Source organism: Chiloscyllium punctatum, chromosome 29 (genome assembly GCF_047496795.1).
Source record: "Chiloscyllium punctatum isolate Juve2018m chromosome 29, sChiPun1.3, whole genome shotgun sequence".
NCBI classification, from domain to species: Eukaryota; Metazoa; Chordata; class Chondrichthyes; order Orectolobiformes; family Hemiscylliidae; genus Chiloscyllium; species Chiloscyllium punctatum.
The window spans coordinates 62687981-62707794 of record NC_092767.1 but is presented as its reverse complement, the minus strand read 5'-3'; the positions used below and the strand labels follow the sequence as shown (position 1 = coordinate 62707794).

At 41.8% G+C, this 19814-nt stretch overlaps 1 protein-coding gene across 2 annotated transcripts in view; it reads right to left on the bottom strand.

Annotated features, from left to right (window-relative positions):
* The window catches only part of LOC140454467 (metastasis-associated protein MTA1-like), a 113661-nt gene that overhangs the window by 35817 nt on the left and 58030 nt on the right, over nt 1–19814 (bottom strand). For both annotated transcript variants that reach the window (XM_072549230.1, XM_072549231.1), the window contains exons 4-7: nt 15463–15540; nt 11669–11807; nt 4845–4908; nt 1789–1906 (exon numbers count right to left, since the gene is read on the bottom strand). In XM_072549230.1, coding sequence (XP_072405331.1) covers nt 1789–1906; nt 4845–4908; nt 11669–11807; nt 15463–15540 — 399 coding nt within the window. The remainder of the gene's footprint in view (nt 1–1788; nt 1907–4844; nt 4909–11668; nt 11808–15462; nt 15541–19814) is intronic.

The window sequence follows — 19814 nt, the reverse complement described above, 5'->3', positions numbered from 1 at the left end:
GTCAGCCGTGCCTTTTTACAGCACCTTAGACAAACTCAGGATACCCTAAAACACTTTCTAACCAAAGAGTATAATTGCTATTGTTGGAAAAGTAGTCATTTGCACACAGCAAGCTCCCACTAACAGCAATGAGATAAAATCATAGATGATATGGGTCATTAAGATTTCTGTTGTTTGAGGGATTAATACCGACTGAGACAGCAGGAACAACTCCCCTGCTCAAAACAGTAGTACAAGATCTTTTACATTTATCTGGGGGAACAGATAAGGCCTCAGATAAAGACCTTATATGTAAGACAGCACTTGCAGGCTTCCAGGACTTCTTAAGTACTTCAGTCGAGTTTTTAATAAACAGACACCTTACACGGGTCAGCCAAACATAGAAGAATTCCAAGCCAAGGAATGAAAGACTGGAAGAGGTGACCAAAACTTGATCATAAGAGTTGAAACTTGAGAAGTATTTGCAGGAAGAAAGTGGAGCTGGAGGACTTTTAAAGAAAATTTGAGAGCTTTCAGTTTAGGTGGATGAAAACGGTGCAATCGGGCACAAAAGAAAAGGTCCAAGACCATAAAGAAATAGGAAGATGAATAGGCTATTCAGCTCTTTGTGTCTTTTCTGCTATTCAAAAGAATCATGGCTGATCCAACACTCCTCACATCCACCTTCCTACCCATTCCCTGTAACTGATTCCCCGACTGATCAAGAATCTATCTCAGTCTTAAACATACACAAAGACTCTGGCCCCACAGCTCTTTAAGGCAAGGAGTTCTAAAGGTTCTCAACCCTCAAGAAATTCCTCCTCATCTCAGTCTTGAAACGGAGTCCCCTTATTCTGAGACTATGCCCTCTGGTCCTAGATTCTCCAATAAGTGAAAACGTCTTCTCCTGTGAAGCTCTTTAAGAATCCTATGTTTAAAGGAGATCACCCTTCATTCTACTAAACTCCAGTGAATAGACTCCTAATCTGTTCAATCTTTACTCATAAGACAATCCCTCTATACGAGGGATCATCCTAATGAACTTTCTCTGAATAATCTCCAATGAAACATCATTCCTGAATTAAGGGGACCAAAGTTGCCCTCAGTACTCCAGATGTGGTCCCACAGCACCTTATGTAGTTGCAGTAAGACTGCCCAACTCCGTCCAACCCCTTGAAATAAGGGCCAACATTCCATGAGCCTTCCTGATGACCTGCTGCACTGTGTATCATACACAAGTCCTCCCAAGTCCCTTTTTTATTTTAGCTTTTTGTTTTCCTCCATTTTAAAGGAATAGATTGATAGTGGGGAAGCAGTGTGTAAACGTGACCGACAGACTGACCAAATTCTGTTCAGGAAGAGTAATGATGGATTTTGGAGTTAAGATAGGGAAATAGAATTGACATACACATGAGCCGTGATCTAATGAACAGAAGAGCAGTCTTGGTGGGTTGAATGACCAATCCTGCTCTTACATTCCTAACGTGGCTACTTGGTCGAAATGTTTAAAAGTAAAAGGAGATAAAAGATGGCCAAACTCTAACATCAAGTTCTAACCTAAAAGTCTAGAAAATCCTGCTTCCTCGTTTGCCTTCCTTACCCTCACAAATAAAATGGTGGGAGGGAGAGAGATATTCAACTAGGTGACCCACGTGCATCAATAACCATCTTGTGCTGGATTGCTGACACTTCCTTCACCTTTCTCCCAACTCACATACTTTAAGTGAGGCAAGAGTAAAATCTTAACACCTCTGACTATTCAATTCCTAGACTAAACCCAAAGAATGGCTGATTGCAAATGTCACCCACCTTCTTTTAGTAAATCCGGAATGTCTGCCTGGTACCTGGGACCTACACGGATCTCGCCTTTATCTGCTAGAAGAGTCTTTTGCTGTGGATCATAAACTAGACAATAAAAAAAGGAATCCTGAAAGGAAGGAGAAAAACAGAAAAGGGTCATTTCAGAGAGCCAGCTCAACATAATAAATGTTTCTCTCATCCGCGTGAGGGATTCCAGGGCCCCTGGACACTTCCTTTCCACTTTAAAAGGAATTCCCGAGTCAACTCGAAACAGAGTGTGAAATTCATAAACAATCTCAATCAAATCCTCTTTTTACAGACTCTTTAAAGGCTGTTTAAAATGGAAATATCTTCATTAAACTATCGCGCTATCGTTTCTCCAAAATTTGACTTTTTTGTGAAAGTGAGTTTTGGCTCTCTCTCAAGACAACATTTCTGATGCAGTGAGTCTCAGTTTCCATTTTCTATCATCAGAAGAAATTGAGACAAGGAAATGTAACTAGAAGGTTTGCACACACCCACCAGGAGATTCAATAAATATGCAAGCATGTGTGAACATCTTTACAATGTTGACTGCTGCACCTCTCTGCTAGGCATAGGAAATTTCAAACTCTTTCTAGAATTTAATGTAATCAGGAGCAGGAGAAGGCCTTTGGCCATGGATGTAAGTTTGCTCACTGAGTTGGAAGGTTCGCTTTCAGACATTTTGTTACCATACCAGGTAACATCAGTGAGCCTCCAGTGAAGCGCTGATGTTATGTCTCGTTTTGTGTGTATGTATTTAGGTTTCCTTGGATTTCCTGTGTTGGTGATGTCATGCCCTGTTCTCCCCCCCCCCCCCCCAGAGGGTGGTTATATCAACTACCCACAAAAAGACATGACCCATTATCTCTAGTATCCTTCCATACACATAAGGAAGGACACCACTTTGATTGGGACAACACATCCATCCCACGACAAGCCAAACAGAGACGTGCACGAGAATTCCTAAGTGGAACTCTGATCAACAAACATCGACTTGGACCCCATTTACCACCCTGAGAAAAAGAACAGGAAATGACATCAACACCGGAAATGGCATCACCAACTCAAGGGACCCTAAACAAATCAAAAGTGGGACATGACACCAGCGCTTCACCGATGATGTTATCTAGTATGGTGACAATGTCTGAAAATAAATCTTCTAGCTTAGTGAGCAAACTTACATCCAGGACCTTAACCTAAACTGCAAATCTTCTCAGAACTTGCTAAGGTCTTTGGCCCTTTAAGTCCACTCCACCATTTAATAATAGGTCACCATAGCTGACTGGATTGTAACCTCAATTCTAAATGCCTGCTTCCTGAGTAACCTTTTACCCCCTTGCTTAACAAGAACGTAGCCAACTCTGTTGTAGGATTCAAAGATTCTGCTTCCACCACCTTTTGAAGAAGAGAGCTCTAAACATTTAAATAATCTTGAGCAAGGGGAAATTTCAGCTAATCTCTGTCTTAAATGAACAACCCCTTAATTTTGAACGGCAACTCTAGATTCTCCTGCTAAAGGAATTCTCTCTCCATATTCATCATGTCAACAACATTCAAATCTCAATAAAGTTGTTTCTGAACTGGATTGGACACAAGCTTAGCTCGTCAAACCTTTCACCAAAAGGCAACCGGCCTAATATTGGAAACTAAACCCTATCAAGAAGGCAAGTACATTCAGTAGCACGATGCCATAATATGCTCAGACTCCCATTAGACAGTGCAAGAGGCTGACATAGGTAGACAGGGATGTCTGTAGTCAGCACACTAAAGTTCTTAGGAGATGTCTCTCAAGCCTGCTGTAGTACTCCAAAAGAGGCTCAGTGCAAGCTTGAAGAACAGCATCTCATTTTCCCCTTGATGGTTCTGCAGCCTTCAGAACTCCACTTTAGAGCATGAACAGCTCCCATGCATGTCCTTTACCTATCCAGGTCCTATCATGACTTCAGCTGCTTACAGCACAGCCAACCCATTTTCATCTACTTATCATAGAATAATAGAATCCCTATAGTGCTAAAGCTGGCCATTTGACCCAGCAATCCACACCAAACTTCCGAACAGCATCCTACTCCTAATGCTATCCCTGCATTCCCCATGGTTAATCCACTTCACCTGCACACCCCTGGACACTATGGGCAATTTAACATGGCCAAGCCACCTAACCTGCACATATTTGGACATGAGACAGATGGTCTCCATTTTCAACTTTTTTCACCCTCCATCCCTTTGCATTCCTAAACGTCATGCTCTCTCTCTGGGTTCCATCTCCACCTATCTGCTCACTCGTTTTACCTTTCCCCAATCGCTCACCCAACCTTCAGCATATATATCACGTTTTCCTAGTTAATATCAGTTCTGACGGGGGTCACTGGACTTGAAGCGTTAACTCTGCTTGGTCTCCATAGATGCTACAAGACCCCAGTTCCTCCAGCAATTTGTTTTTATTCTTAGGATGAGAAATTCTTTCACCATGAATATCACCCTCCGCACAAGGGAATAGCAGAAGGTTGCAACAATTCAGGGTTAAGTTGTAACTAGCCCTATCTTCATGCTGACCTGAAATCATAATGCAGTAGCATCAGCTTATGTACATCCTGTAGGTGGTCACATTTCTTGGCTGAACACATTCCTTTCTCACCACCCGGTTCTGAATAAGGGTTACTTGACCCGAAACGTTAGCTCTGATTCTCTCCACGAATGCTGTCAGACCTGCAGAGCTTTTCCAACCATTTCTATTTTTTATCTCCTCCTTTCACACACTTGGTTGTTAACTTTCCATTACCTAATATCACACCTTAAGTTTGCTGATTGTTAATATGATAACTGGTATCGGCATATATTGCTGACTGATAAATGCATTCACTCATCCAGTTTACCCACCCCTATGCAAACTTGCAGCTCATGTTGCATGCATACTTTTTCAGACACACTTTAATGCACATTGACACAAAGCTCAGGGAACATTGGAGAACACACGTCACTGCTCCCTGTGCAGTTTATTGAACTTCCTCTCATGAAAAATGTCAAAAAAGAAGAAATCGTACCTCTTTCTCCAGATACGAAAAGACCGCTTCAGTTTCATTCAGCAGAGTCACACTGCATTTACCTCTGTGAGGACACAAAGAGAGCTTGTTATATTGAAATGCAGTGAGACAAAGCCTATTATACAAATTAACCCTGGAACTCTGGGGCCTATAGCAAGTTTAACCTACTGCAGGCAAACATTCACACTGAAACCAGCAGAGAGAACACGCATTAGGCTCAGAACCCTCCTCTGAATACTACATATAGAAGGATACTCGTGCCTCATTCCAATTGCCGGTGTCCATCCAATACTTTAGATTAGATTACTTACAGTGTGGAAACAGGCCCTTTGGCCCAACAAGTCCACACCGACCCGCCAAAGCACAACCCACCCAGACCCATTCCCCTAACACTACGGGCAATTTAGCATGGCCAATTCACCTAACCTGCACATTTTTGGACTGTGGGAGGAAACCGGAGCACCCAGAGGAAACCCACGCAGACACAGGGAGAATGTGCAAACTCCACACAGTCAATCGCCTGAGGCAGGAATTGAACCCAGGTCTCTGGTGCTGTGAGGCAGCAGTGCTAACCACTGTGCCACCGTGCCGCCCATCTATAGTCTTTAATTGAAGTCAAACTTCAAGAGAATTCATGCCTGGGAATTAGCTGGCTGTAAGAACTCAGTAGAACGGTCGGCCACGGACCCTCAACTTTCCACTTAAAACAGGATTTGCCCAAGCAGGGTACTACACAAACTCAGTCCGAATTAGTAACCGAGCTCTTCTGTTGCAGCAATGTCAGCAAAGAGGTCAATTAATTCATGCTGTTCCTTTTGTCCAGTACCTATTACTGGACAGGGTTTATATTTACTGGAATGCTGAGGCACCAGCAAAAGATGCAGCTGTGAGTGGGCCCAACACACGCACATTTTGGAAACCTGGGAGAAAATGCTGATTAATCAGGGAAATCAAAAAAAAATGTGCATATCTTTGATAAGTCTCCCTCCCAACACACGGGTGGGGGAGGCATTAAAACACAGTCTCATCTATAATGTGACTTAGATGCCGGAATGATACGGATATTAAATTGTTCAATACGTACAAATAAAAAAAGTCTTTTGGTCAAGTAGCATGCTGGCTAATGCAGCCTTGGTAAGTGGGCAACGGCACTAATTGTACACTCAGAAGAAATTGCAAAACAGATTCTACTACTTTAGTAACAATCCAATAATTTTGTGCAAAGAGGTAGTTTGGCTGTTCCATTATCGAAACTGTACTTGTCCACATAATACTCCATGTCTAAAGCTTTCACAGTAAGCAGAGCTTCACTTGCAGACTAGCAGAGTTTTGCAGATCTCTGAAAGTGAGAGGGGGGGCGGGGACAAGGCGAAGGGCGCGAGGAGCAGGGCGTTACTATAGTATAAACCAACAGATACAAGGAAATCATTACTCATCTAGAGGCTGACTTCTCTCAGACTCAAGTAGTTGGAATCTTTGTTTACAAAGAATCTGAGTGCATCTGCAAATTACTGAGTCCATGATGATAAACTGCAGCTCTTCAGTTTATTCCTGTGTGTATATTTGTGTCTGAAGATCAAAATGCAGCCCAAATGAAGTTGCAGGTTGACTTCAGACAAAGCAAAGAGTGACGGTTAGAATCTTGTCCCCAGAGTTGAAATGTCTAATACTAGCGGGCATGCACTTAAGATGACAGGGGAAAGTTCAAAGCAAATCTGAGGGGCAAGTTTACTTTTACACAGAGTGGTAGGTGTCTGGAATGCACTGCTAGGAGTGGTGATGGAGACAGGGGCGTTTTAATGGATTTTTAGCACATGAACATGCAAGGAATGATGGGCTTTGGACGAAAAGCAGGCAGAAGGGATAAGCTTAATTTGGTGTCATGTTTGGCTCAACATTCTGGGCCAAAGGGCTTGATCTTGTGCTGTACAGTTCTATGTAACAGAGCTTATATTGAACTGATCTTGTTCAATTTGGCTATGTGCAGAGCTGTATAATTAGTTTTAAAAACTTCAGACAGATTTAAAACTTACTGCAAAATAACTAAAAAGTCACGGATATAACAAAACCGAACAAAGGGATAAGTGGAGCAGTTTCCCAAACACACTTCACTTTGCTGTTCCATCTACAAACTTCAGAACACTTATTTAGATTAATAACTGGCATGAACAACACTGATCTCAGTTAATGATTGTGATCCCGATGTAAATTCAGAGGTTCAAGAGAAGGTATGCAGTATATCAACAAAGGACAGACAGCTGAATAGGTTTGCATGGTCATTTGTAGGATTGAGGGGTTGGGGTGATTTTGATGAAAGAAATGCAGGGTTGCAGTTGACAAAAGAAAAAATTCCAATACCACTGTCTCAAAGTCTATACCAGCAGTCCAAACATTTAAACATTGTTTTTTTAGCTTTCCAAGAAAAAGGACATTTTCCATTTTCACTGAAAAAAATATTATGAAACCAGCTACACTTGGTTATCAACAGAAACAATAAAGTATGAAGCATCGCAGTGAGTTCCATGCTCTTTAGCTCACTTACAGATGGAAAATTAACAGTGCATTTATCAGGTTTAAACCTTAACATTTTACTTGGCCATAAAAGGTTCGAGATTTCAGGGTATTCATCACAGTATTTAACTTCAACAGATCTAAAGCAGCATCTGGCCCATTCTAAGTGCACAATGGGTCCAACTGACCAATCAAACTTGACAATTTCTCTTATTGTCTTTTGTATACAGAGAAACCTGTATACGTATAATTGAAGTTCCTCACCTTTCGGTGTACACTTGGGACAATTAACAATGATTGGAGTAATAATTTGTCAATAGCACTGTTGATTTTAAACGTACTTCACATCTGTTCAGGTTAGAATCTAAACTGATAGGTTTAAAAGCCCACAAGCCAGGTTCCAACTTTTAAGTTCTACTCAAATCCTAAGCACATCTTTCCAAATATGCAGCTCTGCCTCATCAGAAATCATAGATTCCTGAAGGTTTTTCCTAAAGATACCAATAAAGCATGGCGAGATCTGCTTTTATCTGAAAGCAACTTGTTTCAGCAAAACAGGTCTCACTAAAAAAATAGCCAGACACAGGCTGTTTTCAACAGGACCCACGGCTTTCCTTCTGAATCCACATTAGTTATGCAGCTCTAACTAGTATCACTTTGCAGAAATGCAGCTTTTTGAACAGTTGATCAACATCCATCGTTATGTGGCCAAAAAAGCTAAAAATATTTGAATATTCTTTTTCCCTTTGGGACAGCCCACTCAAGCATTTGAATTATCCAACTGTTATTTAAAACTCCTCTTAACTAGTGTCACTTCAGCTTCAAATCTCATCCGCAAAGACTCTTCCCACACAAATCAACTTCCATAGCAAAGCTGGTTGGCAGGTATCTCAGAGTAACTCAAAAAGTCAAATTACTTGCATTTTTCTGGTCTCCTCGTAGTTTATCCTCAAATTTATTGCAGCCATCAAAACTTCATGATGCGAGGTTATCTGTTTCTATTAGACTTCTGCTTCCTTTGTTTCATTGTGTCACTAATTCATGCCACTGCCAAGCTCATTATTGACTGCATTTTGTTCCTCGGGACTTTCATCACAAAGCACCCAAGCATCTGAGGTACATGGTACCCACAAGTGAGATATTCATGCTATTGTTCCTCATTTGCAAATGCCCCTTCATTATCACTGCTGCCCCAAAATCAGTTTCCATCCATTTCTGTGATTTTTCCCTATAATACTCCTCCTGTCCAAACCATGCATTATTACAGTCAGATTAACCTCGTCACCAGACCCACAAAACATAGAATTAAAAGATTGTCGTCTTTGTCCCATATCTTTACATTCTTCAGCTCTTTAACTTCATGCAAGTAAATAAGAAACAGGAGCAACAGCAGGTTATTTCACCCCTCAAGCTTGCTCCACCAACAAGTCAATGCTTGCTCGGACTGTGACTGGAACTCCATGTGCATCTGTGGGCCCCCAAATCTTCGGCTTCCACATAGACCAAACAAACCACAACCTAACTCAGCATTTCAGTGTGTTCCATAACCCACAAGAGAAGGCTTCCAACAAAATAGGTCACCGAATCCTTTTTAACAGACTTTGCACTTTTTATTATCTTTATTAGCCTCATACCTGTGCTTTGCAATTGGAGATGAAGGATGAGCACGTTGTTATACAGATTTGGAACAATTTGCTTTTCTCCATTATTGGAGAAAATGTACATGACTTAACCTTGCTTTGATCGTTAGAGAATCATAGTAACATTTAAAAACAATGAGGTCTACCAAATGTAACTGCATTCTCTTACCTGCCTCCCAGCTCTTTTCAAACCAATGGCAGCATCGACGGAAGCAACCATACCAGTCTCCATCACAGGAGCAAGATTGGGCCATTCAGCAAAGCCCACTCCACAATCATAGATCATGGTTGATCTTCTACCTCAATGCCACTCAAAACAGATGTCTTTGTATTTAAAGGGAAATCTTAATACATTTAACTATTCTGTTTAACAGGCCAAAGACATTGAAAGGAGGAATCAAACTGGATTATCATTGTCTTGTTAGAGGCCAGAGACCAGCAATTTTCTCTTTCTACTCTTCACCTCATCCCTTTCTCCCAAGCCACCTGATGTATGCACTTCTTTCACCGACTCAGTTGGTAAATGTATCCTCTGACTAAATGGACCGAAGCAGACACTGAGGGATTGAGTTGGTTCAATCCCGCTTATGTTGAATAATTGAATATAAATGAGAGGGACGGATTCAAAGCTACAACTGGTCTCAAAGCATTTCATTTCCTCCTATCATTACCAGAATTCAACAACAGGGTCATAATCTTGTCACTGACCCACACACTGGAAAACATCTTTCCTTCCATCCTGCCTACCAACTTCACGTTGAGTGCACACCCCCTATCCCTACACCCATCCCCTCCCTGCTCCAGATGCAAGTTAAATTAGGACAGTTACATCACAACAAGCCAGTCATTCCTAAACTACACAAGGAAAAGAAACGGTTTCTAAGGAAACCTTATACTCTTCTGGTCCAGTCATAAACTGGAACCATGCAATTTATGCAGCTCAAAAATCTGGTTTTAGATGGCTAATTCAACAGTTAGAAGTAATGGATACTACAATAAAAACAAAAGTGAAACTTGATACGTGAATGACTTTGTCCAGCCACATGCAAATAGTAATTAATAACAAAAAAATCCGTGCAAACAGTTTATACATAGTTTGTAGCATTCAATGTGTTAATACATAGTGTTGCCAAACAAAGAGACTTGGGGTGCAGATCCAAAAGTTCCTTGAAAGTGGAGTTGCAGGTAAACAGGGTGGTTAAAATGACATTTTGCATTTTTGCCTTCTGTGGTCATTGCATTAAGTATGGAAGTTGGGACATGTTGCAGCTGTACAGGACATTGATGAGGCGATAGTGAGCACTGCAGATGCTGGAGATCAAAGTCAAGATTAGTGTGGTGCTGGAAAAGCACAGCAGGTCAGGCAGCATCTGAGGAGCAGGAAAATAGAGTTCCTGATGAAGGGCTCCAGCCTGAAAGGTCGATTTTCCTGCTCCTCGGGTGCTGTTTGACCTGCTGTGCTTTTCCAGGACATTGGTGAGGCCACTTTTAGAAAACAGAGGAACCCAATATCCAAAAGACACAGGCGGGGAGTATTTACTTCATATCGAATTCTGGATAACCGAATGCCAGATAACAGTTTAGCCAAGCATCAGGACCTTGCGATTTGGCCAGATAATCATATATTCAGATACTCAAATACCGGATAATCGAGGTTCCTCTGCACTGCGTTCAATTCTGATCTCCTTGCTACAGAAAAGATGTTGTGAAACCTGAAAAAGTTCAAAAAGAATTACAAAGACATTGCTGGGATTGGAGGGTTTAAGCTAAAAGGGAGAGGCTGAATAGGCTGTGGGCATAGGATAGGGTTAGTAACCATGATCTTATTCCCAGGGCAGGTGAGTCTGAAGCTAGAGGGCATAGGTTTAAGGTGAGAGAGGAAAGATTTAAAAAGGGATCTGAGGGGAAACGTTTTCACGCAGAGAGTGATGAGTGTTTGGAACACACTGCCAGAGGTAGAGGCAGCTGGTACAATTACGATATTTAAAAGGTTTTTGGATGGTACACAAATAGGAAGGATTTAGAGGGATAAGGGCCACGTGCTGGCAAACTGAACTAGATCAGTTTAGGATATCTGGTCAGTGCGGACGAGTTGGACTGAAGGGCTTGTTTCCATGCTGTATAATTCTATGGCTCTAATAGGAATGCTATTGATAGAAGAGACCAACTCACAAACATTTGAAAATCTACCTTTAAACTCCTAGTGGCAAATTTCTGCTCTGGAAAACCTGAGAATGAAAGTCATATTGGACAGCAAATATTGGGTGGGTTTACATTGTGTTCTCTTTACGTCCAAGTAGTGGTGCATGTGAAGCTATCTTTTAGACTATACAATCAAAGTTTGGATCTAAATGAAGGAAAGGCAACCTTAAGGCTGTGCAAGTTAAATGGCCTGATGAGTGGCTTCAGATATCATTCATCCAAGATACAATGTGTTAATGCATCTCGTGACAAGGCAGCAGACTACCCGAATAAATGGATTAATTATAGTACAGCACCACTAGACTTCATGCTGCTTCCAACAGCTCCTTGCCTGGGTACGCTGTTCCCAAAGGAGGGGCTTACCTCCTTGTACATGACTGAGAGGGAGGATTGGGCAAAAGCAAGTATAGTTCATTAAAACTATAGTTCATAGATAAGTTCATATAATTCATAAGAATACTTCATGCTGACCGTATGTGTGTTGCTGGTAAGGACTCAAGCTGGCGTGATAGGAACAGCTCTCTATGTTTGAGCTGGTGTTGCTGTTTCTCTGTCAACTGCTGTGGGCCATCCAGGTTTGTTTCTGTTTCCATCTCTTCCTCCAGGTCCTCTGCAATTAAAGATGCAGCAAAAAAAGTCACATGGTGCTCAGAGTAGGTGGAGACCAAAACAAAGCACTTTGGGGCACTGGAGCTCCATTACTAGTTCGACAGTCAAGAGCCAGACCTCAGTTTGTAAACTCCATAATGCATTTGCAACTCTTCACAGATACCGATACATTGTTGTGGTTCTGTTCGCCGAGCTGGGAATTTGTGTTGCAGACGTTTCGTCCCTTGTCCAGGTGACATCCTCAGTGCTTGGGAGCCTCCTGTGAAGCGCTTCTGTGATCTTTCCTCCGGCATTTGTAGTGGTTTGAATCTGCCGCTTCCAGCTGTCCGCTGCAGTGGTTGGTATATTGGGTCCAGGTCAAAGTGCTTATTGATTGAATCAGTTGATGAGTCAATAAGCACATCGACCTGGACCTAATATACCGGCCACTACAGCGGACAGCTGGAACTGACAACCGGAAGCGGCAGATTCAAACCACTACAAATGCCGGAGGAAAGATCACAGAAGCGCTTCACAGGAGGCTCCCAAGCACTGAGGATGTCACCTAGACAGGGGACGAAACGTCTGCAACACAAATTCCCAGCTCGGCGAACAGAACCACAACAACGAGCACCCAAGCTACAAATCTTCTCACAAACTTTGAATACTGATACATTGTATGACCAGAGGTGGCTGTTAAAAGGGACCCACCAAGGAATACATACAATCTGCTGCTCCAATCCTCTTTGACAAGCTCTACTTTGAAAATAGTTTCCTTGGTGCAAAGGTTAATGCAACGATCTGTATTAGCCTTAAATGAAGAGAGCTTCAATTTCGACCCACATTCTACTGCATCAGGGATATGCTGGATACTTCAAGTGGAAAATACTTAATGGCCAGCGTCAAAACCCTTGACTAAAAAAAAAAGGTCCCCTGCTGCTCCCCCATTCCTAAGGCAATGTTTCTTCCCTGTACTGTGTACCAAGGCAGTGGAACAGTGTTCATCTCGTCTCTCCACTCATTGTTCCCCATTTTATTAATCTAAAACAGATTAAAAGCCCCAAACTCAGTTGCAAGCCTGTGGAGTTCATCATTGCCAACTACAGTAATAGGAAGGTACCTGACTGGAACAGGATGGGGAGATACATCGAGAATCAACAAAGATACTCAGCTTTCTTCACTGCAACGACCCCAATTTGACAGCGGACACATACATGCCAGACCAAATCTCAATCCAAGGTTTAATAAACAGAAGAACAATTCAACATTCCTAAAGTCCATCAGGTTGCTTCACCATACAAAATCACAAGTTAATTTCTAAACAATCTCCACGCTACCACATTATTCCCATATCGTTAGATTCCCTGAGTGTTCAATAATTTACCATCTACTAAACGGTCAATTGAGCAGCCACGTATACAGAATTCCAAAGATTCACAACCATTCAATTGAAATAAATTCTCATCTCAGCTGCAATTTGCTGACCATCTCATTCAGAAATTATGATCATTAGCTTAAAACACACGTGCAGGGATTTTCCTGGTCAGGCTCTCCAAGAATCCTACACATTTCCAAAAGGTCTTCTAAACGCTCCACCTCTCCTCAGAGCACAATCCTCTTGTACTCTAATCTCTCTCATTAACCTTGGTTGCATTCTGGTTGAGGCATTCAAGGAGACCAATACTGTGCATAGCTTTCCAGGTGTGACTTGTACTCCATAATTTCAGCAAAATTTCACTCATATGCTAAATCTTTTGAAATGAAGGACAAGATAACATTTTCCTTCCTAATGGTTTGCTGTGCTCACATGCTACCTTTGAGATTCACATAAAGCATACCAAACCTCCTCTGAATACTAACATTAACTCACCTTTTCCTGTCAAATCTCAAGCTGATAATCTTTCACTTCAGATGTGTTCTAAGTTTTTTAAAACAAAGATTAACTCTTCAGTGGTTGAAGAGTTGCTGCTTAATCACTCTGACATGCACGATATGGATCTGTGTGGTACCCAGTCCATGTTCAGTTTCTCACTCAACTACAATATAGTATCCAAAGCGCAAGTTTCTACCCTGACACCGACTGTTGCATCTTTCCTATCCAAAGTGAATATTTTGCACAGCCCCAAATCATATTCCATTTGCCACCTTTTTTGTCAAATCGTTTAACCAGTCTATCACCCTTTGTCACACTCTGGGTGCCCTCACAGCTCTCACTCCAACATTCTTAATTCCTTTGCCCATGTCTAGCATGAAATCTTCCATTGTCACGATATTCACAGCCTTTAAGAGGCAAGTCCAGATTTTTGTTGCCCTTTGAATGTTAAAGTGCTCCTGACTTCACTCTGAAATGATCTGATTGACAGAATACTTTGCATGAACTTTACTGAAGCCACAAAAGGTTTTCAATGTTTCACTCAGGCCATCTCTTAAACCTTCTAGACTTAAGTGAATGGAAATAACGTTTACAGAATCTATTCTCATTATTTAATTCATTAACCTCTGTACAATTTTTGTGAATCCATGCTGAACTTAAACAGCACTTCAAAGGGCCAGGATCTGTACAATTGAAGAACTGCGACCTTTTGTATTTCATTAGTCTTTTGGACACTTGTTGCACCTGGATACACGCTTTGTTGAGATTCTGGGACAGGACACAAATTTATCCACAGCTCCTAATTCTTATCATTATGAAATAATAGGCTTGGTATTCGCAGTTCAAAAATAGGTAAGCTTAGACCTCCAGAGTGATCACTATATGTCAGTTGTTGCCCTTTGCTACATGGTTTCCTCCAATTAAGAAAATTTATTATTGTTAGTCATGTAACTGCAACAGCAGTGGTCCCCAACAAAAATAATGCCGATTGGAAAAAAAAAAATCAAGAGTTCACTGCAGGCACACTGAACAGAGTTACCAGAGAGCATTGCATTCAAAGCCCAGCTATGGTCAACACATGGGAAAGACGCAAAAAGGGACTGCATTTATACAGTGCCTACCTAACATTGAAAAAAATCTCAAAGTGTACCACATACTTTGCAGTGCTTTTGTTTTTAGTTGCTGCAGGCTTGAGACTCCAGCCTCTACTGCAATCTTTAGTAGGCAATGGAACAGAACGGTTAACCGCATCCATTTTGGACTACACTTCGCCAGTCAAGACAACATTTTAACAGCATAAGAAACATAAGAATATTAATACTCAAAATAGTCATTAACACACATTTTGATGCGGAGATATTTTCATATCATACCTGAAACATGCATTCAAAATAACTAATTCTAGCAGCTAGTAAATGTCAGCTTGGTTTTCTATGAAGCACAGACAAATAGAAAACAGAACAGGCCACGCAAGAGCCCATTAGGTAGGGTGGCAAGGAAAATAAGTATCCATGTACAACTGATATAGTCAATGGAAGCAAAACTTATAGCAGCTGGAACAGCAGGTCCACAATAGAGGCCAAGTCACAAGAGCAATCAACTCCATGCAGGACCTTGGCCTTGGCCAAGAATAGAATCTCAGTCAAAATTCCTACATCCGGGATTCATTTCATTGTCTCTGCAACTGCAGCATTATGGTCTGTCCATTCAGTCCAAAGTGCAAAGTTAAAAAGTTTTAAGTAAAACTTTGTCCTGAGGTCCGCGGATTGTAGCCCGAAACTACCAGAAATGGGAATTTACTCACCAGTTTTAGGCAGTGTTTCTTGTGGAACATCAGGGACCTCAGTCGGTAGTATTGCATCACAATTATCCAGCTCTTGGCCTGTACAAATCGCAAACAAACAACAAATGGTGAAACAGCTCAATTTACCCACTTAAGGGAAAACCCCATCATGCGCCTTACTCTTATCTAACTATGATTACTGTGCTCTGATTTGACCAAGCAACTTGGATATACTTAATATTTACTGCAGCCTTGCCAAATGTCAATACAGGGCACATGCCCAGCACCAAATCCAGGAATGCATCCACGTTGATGACAAGACAGTGCTGACACAGGCATCACTGCTCAAGGACAAAAGTAGGATACTCATTAGCAGCATTGACCTACAGGATTACTATTTCCAGAAGTGATGCTCCTGTCCTAAATTAACAGAAGAAAGGGCAGTTGGCATTCCATCTTAACAATGAAGTCACGAACAAAAAAAAAAATCAACAGTTCCTTCTGCAGAAGGCAACTTACCCACCAAGCCACCCAAAACAACAGGACGTTAACCTATCGGTCTCAAAATCCAGCAGCACTAGCTGAAGTGTGAAATTTCAGGTTAACCTGACCTGGAATATTGCTGAAGAGCAAGAATCCTTCATCATGCTAAAGTGGCCCTCATCTATACCCTGCTTCACAGTTCTGCAGTATTGACACAAACAATGCAGATTTACAATGAAACACCACCATAAAAGATAGGTATCAGAGATATGAAGGCAAAATACTGTTGCTACTGAACAAGTGTCATACCAGACTCCAAAGATTAACTCTGTTCCTGTGCCCACAAATGATGCCAGACTGGAGTTTCTCCAGCATTCCCCACATTGGAGAATGTTCTGCTCTGTGAAATGAGCGTCACAAATATTCCCATCCTCAAAAACCCACCAGGAAGCACTCCAAATCAGATGCGTCTTTCCAGAAAACAGGCTAATATTCCTGAAGTTGAGATCAATGATGGAAGTCATTGTACCAGCACAAAGAACCAACACCCCATCACTGACCCAGCAAAAGTCCCTGATTTCCATCTCCCTTGATGACAGTGGACACAACTCCGTCACATCCAAGAACGATGTGCGTGCCTGCTCAATAAATGAAAAGATAATGGGCGGTGCAAAGTGGGATTGTGGTCATTAGTTTCAGACTTGTGAAGAACACATCACCCCAACCTTCCAATGAAAAAGTGTCATGGAAAGAACCTAATTTCTCCATGGAATATCTCTGGAATCCATCAATGGATATTCCAACTAAACATCCCATTATCATCTCCCCTGTAATTAATAATATGGCAAAATAAAGTGTACCCTCAGGCGAAAAGCTATGGAAATTTTTGACACAATGCTGGTGCAGAAACCGATTTAAAGCTGCAAAGAAGCAGCATATTTAGATGGGTTACTGGGATGGGCAGCTGGCGTAAGATATCTGCATCGTACTGATTGACAGCCTCTCTGCAACTGAGAGTAACCCAAGACAGAAGAAGAATGGAACTCAGTTAAGGTGACATTTGGGGAACTGCTCCGAATTGCACTTGCCATCATCAAAACCTTCAAGCTGTTAACTCTCATTGAAGAGTCTCCTGCAGGTTTTTACAGAATAAGGGAGGGGGGGGGGGGGGGGGGGCAAAAAAAAAAAAAAGAGAACAATAAAAAGATTAGGCAGGACTGCTACCCTGATCATTCCCAAAATGCAGAATTACACTGTGGCAACTCTTCAAGGTCTCGTACTCTGTTGACACCAAGCTCACACAGAGGACAAAGTGTTACCTGAAGGAACTGTCAACTACCAGCTCAAATGGAACTTATAGGAGGAGAAAGCTGGAAGCATGTGCAAGAAAGAGAGACATAAACTTCACCGCAGCTTGGAAGAAAAGAACAGTTCTAACTGGTCAACACAGCAACTGGATCTGTTCTATGGTATTTCGATTACATGGCCATCTAATCCCAATATCTTTTTGGTTTACAAATGGCTGCTTGTGGGACTGCTGTTTAATATCCCCCTAAGTAGCTTTGTGTTTTAGGTTAATCAGTGCTCCAGCTACACTCGTGTATGATCCTGCTGCTAGGTGTAGTAAAGCAGGGACTTCAAAATTCCCTCCCCACACAATTAATACAAAGGAGCTTCAAGGTGAACATTGCTCTTTTGTTCATTGTCTCTTAGCTTCAGCTGTTCAAACCAAGCAAAAGGCTATCCATTAACATGGAGAAAAAGTTCCCAACCACAAAGGGTTAAGGTAACTTCAAAGATCTCTCTCTCTCTCCCTTAATCCATCAGACACCAAGCCTATCGGGGCTTCAACTCAGCGGAGACTGGGTCATGTGGTTTCTGTTCTTGTTCAGTTCCCATTGATTACACGGGCAGCAGGATAAGCTTCTGGGCACTCTCTGAAGAACAGCAGAAGCTGCCTGTGGAGTCTCCAGGCAGCCATTTTGGACGGACAGACCAAGCAGATCGAAGTCTGAGATTGATGCAGACACCAGGCAACTCTTTCCCTCCCTGACAGCAGAAGCTTTCACACATTAGTTTAGGAAAGGATGTTGCTAGAAACGGCACCACAACAGAGCTGTGACATCAGCTGCACATCCTGCTGAATTAAATGTACTATAAGAACTCCCACAACATTTTATGAAAATTCTCTGCACACAGCACAAGCATTGGACATGAGACCAGTCAATCAAAATTATCACTTCAATGACTGAGACTGAACTGCATTCCCACTGATTTAAAAAAAAGAGGCCAACAGAAGTCATTTTCATTTACTGCTCCCTGCCATTTTTCTCCTTGATGTCTTCGCTCATCACTTGGTTTGATTTATTATTGTCATGTACCAAGATACAGTGAAAGGTATTGTTGCACGTGCTATCCAGGAAAATCATACCTTACATAAGTACATCAGGGTAACAAAACAGAATGCAGAATATAGTGTCATAACTTCAGAGAGTGCGCAGAGAAAGATCAACTCAAATAGAGAAGTCCGATAATAGGGAAGCCCGATAATAGGGAAGAAGCGGTTCTTGAATCTGTTGGCCTGTGTTTGTAAACATTTGCATCATCTGCCCGATGGAAGAGAGTATCATCAGGTTGGAAGAGGTCTTTGATTTGGTTGGCTGATTTCCCAAGGCAGCAGGTAGTATAGATGGAATCAATGAAGGCTGGTTTTTGTGATAGACCGGGCTGCAATCACAACTCTGACTGCTTGCGATCTTGAAAAGTAGTTACCATACCAAGCTGTGATGCATCCAGATAGGACATTTTCTATGGTGCATCGATAAAGATTGACTCTTACCAATGCGGACATGAAGAATTTCCTTAACTTTCTGAGGAAGTAGGGATGTTTGCATGCTTTCTTGACTGTAGCAGTCTCCTGGGGAAGAGACACACCTCTACCAACCACAGTTCCAGCCACCCAGTATATTCACTGACTCCCACCCCAGCCAACTGCCACTCCCTTGAGACATACCCCCAAAGACAGGGTAACCTTCAATCTCCTTCTGGCACAGCTTTTGATCATTCATAGTACCTTAGACAAATGACAATTACTCAAAACATCCAGTGTTAGTGCTGTATAACTCTTCCTCTACAGCTACTGAAAGTTTCCAGACATTAGTTGATTTTGAAAATTCATTTATTTAGTTTCTTAAAATTTCTTTCTTGCCTCACACATGAAAAATGTGGTAGTGATCCACCTTAAAGTGGGTCCTCTGCTAATTTTTCCATGTCTCATGGACAATGCATGTTATTGAATTACTAATAGTTGAAAATCAGAAAAGCACGGGACAAATAAAGCTGTGATAAAGTATCAGTGACCTGCAATATGCCATGAACTTGGATAGAAACTGGTGGTCATCCCTCACTAGAAAAACTTACATCTCATCTTCAACAGCCAACACAGCAGATTCAACATAAAGGAATTCAATGTACAGAGTTGGAGAGCAGAGAAGAGAGTGGGGGAATGATGTGCTGAGTGAAGTAAGGATATGTTGTTCAGATACAGCATGACGAGTAACCGAGGGCAGAAGAAGAATGGAACTCAGTTAAGTTGACATTTAAGGAGCTGTTCCTTTTAGAACTTAGTACCATCAAAACCTTCAAGCGGTTAACTCTCAAACAGCAGATACAATGCCATTCAGACAACCCTGGTCTTAATCGAGCAAGGTCAGGTGGTGGTGGGGATGGCAGCTGAGGACAGGGATAGACTTCCTCCTTGTCATCAGCAGTCTCTGGCTCTCTGAATGGCAAAGACTTGGTACAAATTCTCCACCAGTGAACAAACAATGAATGAATTGGGGAGTGCCCAATTATGGTGGGAGCTCATTACCTTCACTGACAACGAATGA